Source organism: Rhincodon typus, chromosome 11, assembly GCF_021869965.1.
Source record: "Rhincodon typus isolate 14 chromosome 11, sRhiTyp1.1, whole genome shotgun sequence".
Classification (NCBI taxonomy): Eukaryota; Metazoa; Chordata; class Chondrichthyes; order Orectolobiformes; family Rhincodontidae; genus Rhincodon; species Rhincodon typus.
The window spans coordinates 45,262,413-45,270,690 of NC_063342.1; the positions used below are offsets into that span (position 1 = coordinate 45,262,413).

At 37.9% G+C, this 8,278-nt stretch overlaps 1 protein-coding gene across 1 annotated transcript in view; it reads left to right on the plus strand.

The window, feature by feature from the left end:
* The window catches only part of LOC125484399, a 59,761-nt gene extending 54,512 nt beyond the window's left edge, over positions 1-5,249 (plus strand). The window contains exon 6 of the mRNA XM_048602994.1: positions 1,381-5,249. Coding sequence (XP_048458951.1) covers position 1,381 — 1 coding nt within the window. The 3' untranslated portion in view covers positions 1,382-5,249. The remainder of the gene's footprint in view (positions 1-1,380) is intronic.
* Positions 5,250-8,278: the final 3,029 nt, after the last annotated feature.

Sequence of the window (8,278 nt, forward strand, 5' to 3'; positions counted from 1 at the left end):
TTGTTCAGTTTGCGTCATTGACATAAACGCAAACAGCCAAATTATGAATGCTGGGCTTTGTTCCAGCAATAATTAATGACCTCAGTCCTGTAGGTGGTGTTGAAACAACTTGTGCATTGTTGACATAGGAGACTGATGACTTTGTTCTTTTGGCATCTTTACTTCATAATCTTTCTTTAAAGAGTTTATTTTTTCCCAATATCAATGTATTTATTTGCATAATGTTATGAAATCGGATATTGATTAAAGCAATGGTACAATGAATGGCTTTGACAGCTTTATGAGAAGGTAATCTGGTCAATGTAATTTAAAGGGAATGCTGAGAGTCTTTTCTTTGTTTCCCACCTCAGGACAAGTAATTCGTCATGGTTAATCGCTCCCTAGCTATAAAATATGTCGATTTAACAGAATTGCTCTGGCTCCATCAAAATTAAATGAGAATTTAAATGCTCACCTTTTAACGGAGCCAACAACTTCTACTTATGACTAATGCTGGTCAAAACAAAATTCTGGTAATAGAATTGGAAGCAGCAATTCTGGAATTGGGTCCTCTCAGCTATTTTGAAGTTTCCTCCACCCAAATCTGTGGCATTGACTAAAATGAAAGAGAACACCTGGTATCCCTGTGAAAGTTTAATTTTAATTACTTAGGCTGAAATGGACATTATTAAGACAAAAAAAAATTACTTGGGCAAGTTTATTTCATTTTAGTGCAAACTGAAATGTTCCAGTTCTTACAGAAATGTTCAGACCACATAATTGACTGATGGAAGAACTCAAATAGCTATACTGTACAATTTTACATTGGTATTCTTAATTAATTAATAAAATTGACCCACAAGTTAACACAGAATAGGTTAACACAGAATAGTGATCAAGCTGTTCACAAATTAATGTTCTCCATAGAGATAAAAATTCTGAGTTGACTGTAACAGGGAAAATATTTATAATGTTGGCTTTATGCCAGAAAAGCTAGTTGAAAATTAAGACCTAATAGTCCATATGTTTGCACATTAAAATATGTAGCATTATCTCAGATATTGTCATAATGTATTGACTAAGAATCTGAGCAATGTTATGATATAGCTACAGTAATGAAGGTTAGCTCCATGTACTGTTCATATCAAAACCAGATAGAACCAATCCTCATGATTAAATTGCTCTGAAGAGATTAAGAGGTTCATCTGAAATTCTGAAATCTAACATTTTCATAACAATGATAAATGGAATAGATAAAGGAAACTGTGATTTCACTTCAATAATTTTCTAGCTTGTGTTTTATTTGTAAAAGGCAGAAATATATATAGAGGAAAAAGTAATATTGAATGTTCTGTGAATAGCTAACATAACACAAAAATTGAAAACTTTGTATTTTCACAGAAAAGAAGAATGAAAGAGACAACCTGATAACACGTTTGATTATATCACTTGCCTAAATGTCGCAAATGAAAATGGCATACTTTGACAGGAAATTTTGCAGACAAAAGTTACCGTGTGACAACATTTTATGCATTCATTTTCAGTAATCATGTTTGTAATTTCCTTTAGGTGGTAGTTTACCTCATTGCTAAACCTAAACTAAGGAATGTATTACAAATCACTGAAACCTGGTAGTCAGTTTTGAATTTGAAATACTTTAAAGTTAACTTGAATTCATTTTGAATAATCTGACTGACATACAATATTTACATTTTGTTCAATTCAGAATACTTAATATTCAGCACAATATTTCTTGTTACATGCACACCAGTTCTATGTCGGCCCAACACAGTGGTAAGCTGTTTGTATCTGTTGCTGGAATCACAGATAGACAGTTTTATTCAAGTTCATTTTGTCTTGTTTAAATAGCCATCTTATGGTGGCTATTTATCTGCTTTTTTTTGGTAACCTTCAGACATCTGGCATAGTGGGATGGGTGTGCTGGATGTATGCCATGCACTTAATGATGTCTATTTGATTAAGAAAATAAATGCAGGGCTAGGGGACAAGGCATTGTGTGGGGCACAGTGGGTTTAACATCCTCTTGCACTGTAAACATTCCATGATTCTGCCAACTAACTTCAAGGTCAATTCTAACTCAGAAAGAGAATTGCTGATGGGTGTGGCAGTGTGGGTAGGGTGGAGTGAGGGAGATGTTAGCTGTGGGAGTTGCAGGTGACAAACTGTTGAACCCTCTGAACATAGAACATAGAACATTACAGCGCAGTACAGGCCCTTCGGCCCTCGATGTTGCACCGACCTGTGAAACCAATCTGAAGCCCATCTAACCTAAACTATTCCATTATCATCCATATGTTTATCCAATGACCATTTAAATGCCCTTAAAGTTAGCGAGTCTACTACTTTTGCAGGCAGGGCATTCCACGCCCTTACTACTCTCTGAGTAAAGAACCTACCTCTGACATCTGTCCTATATCTATCACCCCTCAATTTAAAGCTATGTCCCCTCGTGCTAGCCACCACCATCCGAGGAAAAAGGCTCCCACTGTCCACCCTATCTAATCCTCTGATCATCTAGTATGTCTCTATTAAGTCACCTCTTAAACTTCTTCTCTCTAACGAAAACAGCCTCAAGTCCCTCAGGCATAAGTACTTGAAATTCTGCCTCCCTGGCCTCAGTTACACACCCTGAGTGGTAATCCCACCCAAAGCCAGTGAGAAAGATATCACTGCAGACAGATGGGTGTCAAAATTCTTGGGTATTCGGAGAGCTGGGAAACAAAGATTGCTTTTGATTGCAGCAAAGCTCAGGAGATATCGGCCAAAAATTTGACTGTAAATTATTCTAGGCTTAAATGATAAGGTGCAGTGTGTTTCATTTGTAACTTATGATTATTTATGCCCATTCAGCTCACTGAACAGAATAATATGTGGAATGAGAAAGGAACTTTCAACTCATCAGCTCATTATTTCTTCCAGTGTTACAAAACCTGTCCTCTTCTGGGTCTTACTTCACTTGCTCACAGAGATACTTGTACCAAACAAGTCGGATTAATAATTTTTTGTTTTTTAAAAAAATAATACATTAATTAGTTCATTTACTTTATGCAAGCTACCAAATCCACTAAAATAGTCCACAGGGAAATTCACAGTCATGAATTTATCACATTTCCTGCAGAAAACAGTTCCAAGCCTTTGCTTTCCCTCAAGTAGCTTCTGCAAAATTTTTACTCATCATCCACAAATTTGATAAAATTGCCAAACTATCACACAACACCCAAAAACATCACATAAGTGCAATGTTCTCTATTGACCCTGCAAACTCTGCTGGATCAGCACTAAAAGATATCAGCATTTCCAATCCTGGAAAACTTGGATCATTGATTTTAGCAAATTCACATTGATGAACTCTCAAGTGTTACTCAATCTACTTCCCCAGAATAAAATATGAATCTTTCATGACAACAACGTTATGACTGAATTTGGAGGGGTGCACTAATCCCATCTGTTCCACTGGTCATAACATGTTTTTGATTCAACCAGGTTGGTAAAATGGGGAATCATATTGGTTTTAGACTGTATTGATGTACCAATTGGTACAGTATGGTCAGTATTAAAAACAAGTTAGCATGTATTTAAAACGGTGGCTCAGTAGTTAGCACTGCTGCCTTACAGCATTAAAGACCTGGGTTCAATTCCACTGCCAAGTGACTGCTTGTATGGAGTTTGCACATTCTCCCCGTGTCTGCGTGAGTTTCCTTCAGTTTCCTCCCACAGTCCAAAAATGTGCAGGTTAGGTGCATTGGCCATGCTAAATTGCCCATAGTGTCCAGGGATGTGCAGGTTAGCTGGGTTAGCCATGGGAAATGCAGGGTTATAGGTATTAGGTGGGATGCTCTTTGGAGGATCAGTGTGGACTTGATGGGCCGAATGGCCTGTTTCCACACAGTAGGGATTCTGTGATTAAAAACTTACCTGAACAAAGATAATTGAGAAACAGATTTGATTTTATATACCTTTTTTTTAAAGAAAAGGAAACTAACATACACAAACATACTCAAGCCTGGCAAAAGACAAATAAAAATGAAAATTCTGCAGATTATTTAAAGTATTTTGGTCAAGTAAATTTTACTCTAATTAGAAAAGGATAAGTCACTCATTGTCCTAAATGGTATTCCGTGCTTGAAGTTGTTCTGCATCCACAAGCTTCTGGTACTGGTGTGTTTCCCTGGAACAGTTACAGCTGGCTGAAATCTTTTTGCTGGAGACAGTGAGTAGTTTCCAAAAACCCATCACTAGAAGTTCTCCATGAATGATTAAACTGATTTCAGGTGGGCTTTCAACTCGCATACTTTGCTGAGAGGTATTGCAGACAAAGGCTGCAATGGACTATTACTTCTCAGACAGGCCTTAACATTTCTCCAAAATAAACAAGAACTACGGATGCTGAAGATCTGAAACATAAGAATCTGATGAAGAGTCACTGGACTGGAAATGTTAACTCTGCTTTCTGTCCACAGATGCTGCTAGACCTGCTGAGTTTCTCCAGAAATTTCTGTTTTTTTTTCTCAAGTTTTCTGAGTTCAGAAATATAACAGTCTTATTCAACACACAAACTAGGCCATTTTCTTTTAATGTTTTCCAAAGTAAGAAGACATCCAAGCTATCAGTTCCTTTCAGCTACAAAGTTGATATTATTGTGCCTCTGCCTTCTCTTTCACAAAGTGTCCTTTGTTTAAAGGTTCAAGATATATTTTCATTAGTCCATGTGATCTTTTTTAAAAATATTTTTGTATCACATCTCTTCGTAATGGTGATTTGTATGGTGTTGAAATATTGATTATTTTCAACAAAGCTAATTTCCATAACATTTTTGTTGAACATCTCTCACTAAAACAAAATGTAGTACCAATCTTATGTATTATGGCTTTTATCTGTTAAATTTACAATTCAACCAAAATAAAAAGAAAATGAACATGGCTGGGTTCCTGATCCAACTTGTGGTTGGTGGACTTGAAGCAGTAACAGCTCTGTAATTTGGCATAAGAAGTACACTTTTTACTTTGTCAGTAAAACAGTGAAAATAGTGCTGGGATGATATTTTCAATGTTTAGCACCATTCTGGTGAACCAAATTTGCATGTTTTCTTTCATGTGGAGGATGCATCTTTGTTAATTACACATGGAGAGGCAAATAAATTAACAATATGAATAAAGCAGAATGAGTCCTAGGTTGCGCTACTTAAAGGATCAAAGAATACATTGTAACTGGGATGTTTTTGACTTGCTGAAATAAACATTTTGGAAATATTGCGGTGTGGGGTAGACTTTGTTAAATGTTCTCCATTGCCTGCTAAAACATTGCACAATACCCTAAATGTCAGTCTTGTATATTGGTACAAATCCTTATGGGTATTAATTGTAGCATACTTCTGGGAATCTTCATCTCACCACAACTGCAAGTACGCATAGCTTACGTTCAGCTTCATGAAGGTCAGCCTTTCTGCCAGCTTTGCGTATAAATCCTCTATGTGGAAGTTTGAGTATTTATCCAGCTGTGAAAAGTGGTTTACCATTTGTTTCAAATCCCCATAACGGTGAACCGACTCATTGGGCTTCACAATTGGTATGATCAGTGCTGCCCATTCTGCAAACTGGACTGGTTTTATTATTCCTTCACTTTCCAGCCTTCTGATTTTTGCCTCTACTTTTACCTGTAAGGCAATTAGCACAGGACAGGCCTTGCAGAATCGTGAAATTGCTTCCTGGTGAACAAGCAAGTCAGCCTTGGCTCCTTTGATGGTCCCTAGATCTTCCTGAAAAACATCAGGTATTTAATTAGGACTACACTCAGGCAGCTATTTTCTAATCAAAAAATGTTCAGCCAATCTAGCTAAATCTTTCTCAATCAATTTCGCCCCATCAAGCTTGGGCCCAAGCCTTTTACTATAATCAATAATAGATGAAACAGCTGCTTCTCATAAGAGGCTGGAACCAAAGTTGTAGCCTTAATCTGGAAAGGTTCCCGATATTGGTTCACAGTCTAGCTGAGGTTTTGTGCAAATTTAAGGGTTAGAATCCAGAGTGACCTTTATTAAAGATTGGTTCTGCGATCACTGAAAGGGCTGTGCTGGAATCAATCTCCATTAGAACAGAGTGACCCCATTTAACAAGACATTTATTTTGACTGGTACTGATTCGGATGTTGCTAAGCAATTTAACTGTTCCAAACCAGGACTTTCCACAGTGTGCACTCTCCTGGATATTGGCCTATGAGTTCTCTTACTCAATTTAGGTCTAGTGGGACACTTGTGCTGTCTCGAGTCCACATACCAGCAGCAACCACAATGGATTGCCAGTGCAGATCCTGAAGAAAATTTTAACGGTTTGGCCAAGGCTTGGCTTTGTTTTAAGGTTTTGCTGTGGGCTGAACTGGGTATGTCCGGAGTGAAGCTATGCAATTGCATTCACTCAAATAACATTTCCCAAGCTCAGTCAGACTAGCGAGGCTGAGAGATAGCAAGAACTGCCGATGCTGGAGTCTGAGATAACACAGTGTGGAGCTGGAGGAATGCAGCAGGCCAGGCAGCATCGGAGGAGCAGGAAAGCTGATGTTTCAGGTAGGGACCCTTCTTCAGAAATTGAAGAAGGGTCCCAACCCAAAACGGGAGCTTTCCTGCTCCTCTGATGCTGCCTGGCCTGCTGTGTTCCTCCAGCTCTACACTAAACGAGTGAGAGTATCCATTTCCATCGGAATACCCCACAACTCATACATTCCACTTGCTGAATTTTCCAATGATAAAGCCAGTGTAGTGCCTGGTTGAAGTCCATTTGGGTTTCAGCTAGTAGATGCTTTTGTGTGGTTACATCATTAGTCCCACATATCAAAGAGTCTCCCAGCATCTCAACAAAGGTTGAGCCAAAATCACATGCCTGTGCCAGTCATCTTCACTTATTCAAAAATCCCGATGTCCTGAAAGATGTTTTAACTTCAACGGTAATGTTTAGTTAATTGCTAACCTAAAGAAAACCTAGAATTTTAGATTTTAACAAAATCATCCCTTAAGCCTCACACAATTACCAGTTCTCAATGCAGTCAAGGTACCTCTGAGGGAGTTATTTATTTACACTTCCTGAATTACAACTGAGTCAAGTTTCAAAATATCAGATTAAACAAGCCACCAACAAACTAGTTATATCTTCTCCCACAGCTCATATATTCCTGATTTAAGGCTGCAATAAAACTAAACTTTTAATTAATGTGTAATGTTTAGTTAATTGCTAAATGAAAGGAAAAAACTAGACATTAAAAAAGGAACTCCTTTCAGTCTTACTCTCATCTGCTCGTATTGTAGGTGGAGGGCAGGTCATTAATAAAGCAGCTGAAGCTGTTTGCACTGGGTAACCTTTTATAATGATGCAGTGCTTCTGAGATGATTGACCTCCAACAACTACAACCATCTTCTTTTGAACAAGGCAGGATGCAGTGTTTCCACTCTTCCTTAAAAAAAACTCCACAGAGACCAATATCCCATCATAAATCACCCTTTATTTACATGTGGCGAGTTCTTGGTACTGATCCATATTCCTCAGAGCTTGCTCTCAGAGTGAACAGGATGACTGACATACTGATTTATATCTATCAGCCAGGGCTCCCTGATTGGAGCAGATTAACAGTCTCAATCTTAGAACTCATATTCTATGAGGTCCACCTGGCTGACCTTGTTACATCACAGGGGCACTTTGTCGTACCTCAACTCTTTTTGCAGTAAGGAACATACTACATCCTGTAAAGCATAAGTAAAGGTAGAAATGGAAAAAATGCAAAAGCAGAAGTAATTTTTCTGATCACAATACCAACTAAATGTTGTTCAGTTATTGTCACTGTTCCTAAACCAAATGGAGATGTTAGGACCTGTGTGGACCTAACCCAACTCAGCAAAACAGTGCTGTATGAAATCCATTAAGTGTTGATTACAGCCTAGCTAAATTGGTGAAGAGTACACTGTTCACAAAATTAGATGCTTTCAGTGGTTTCTGACAAGTAATTTTTGGCCAGGGAATAAGTACGCTAACTACTATATAATGCCTTTTGGTTGATACTACTTCAATAAACTATTTCTGCCTGATTTGCTTGAGCTATTCCACAGGACTATGTCCAGCATACTCCAAGGATAGGATGGAACAATCTGCCAAATGGATAATATTCTTTTACAAAGTACAATAAAGGACATGCATAATAATGGAATTAGGGAGGACTTGAAAAATTTGCAGGATTCAGGCCTAATTTTAACTGACAAATGTGCATTTGCAAAGCCATTTCTAGATCACACAGTGCA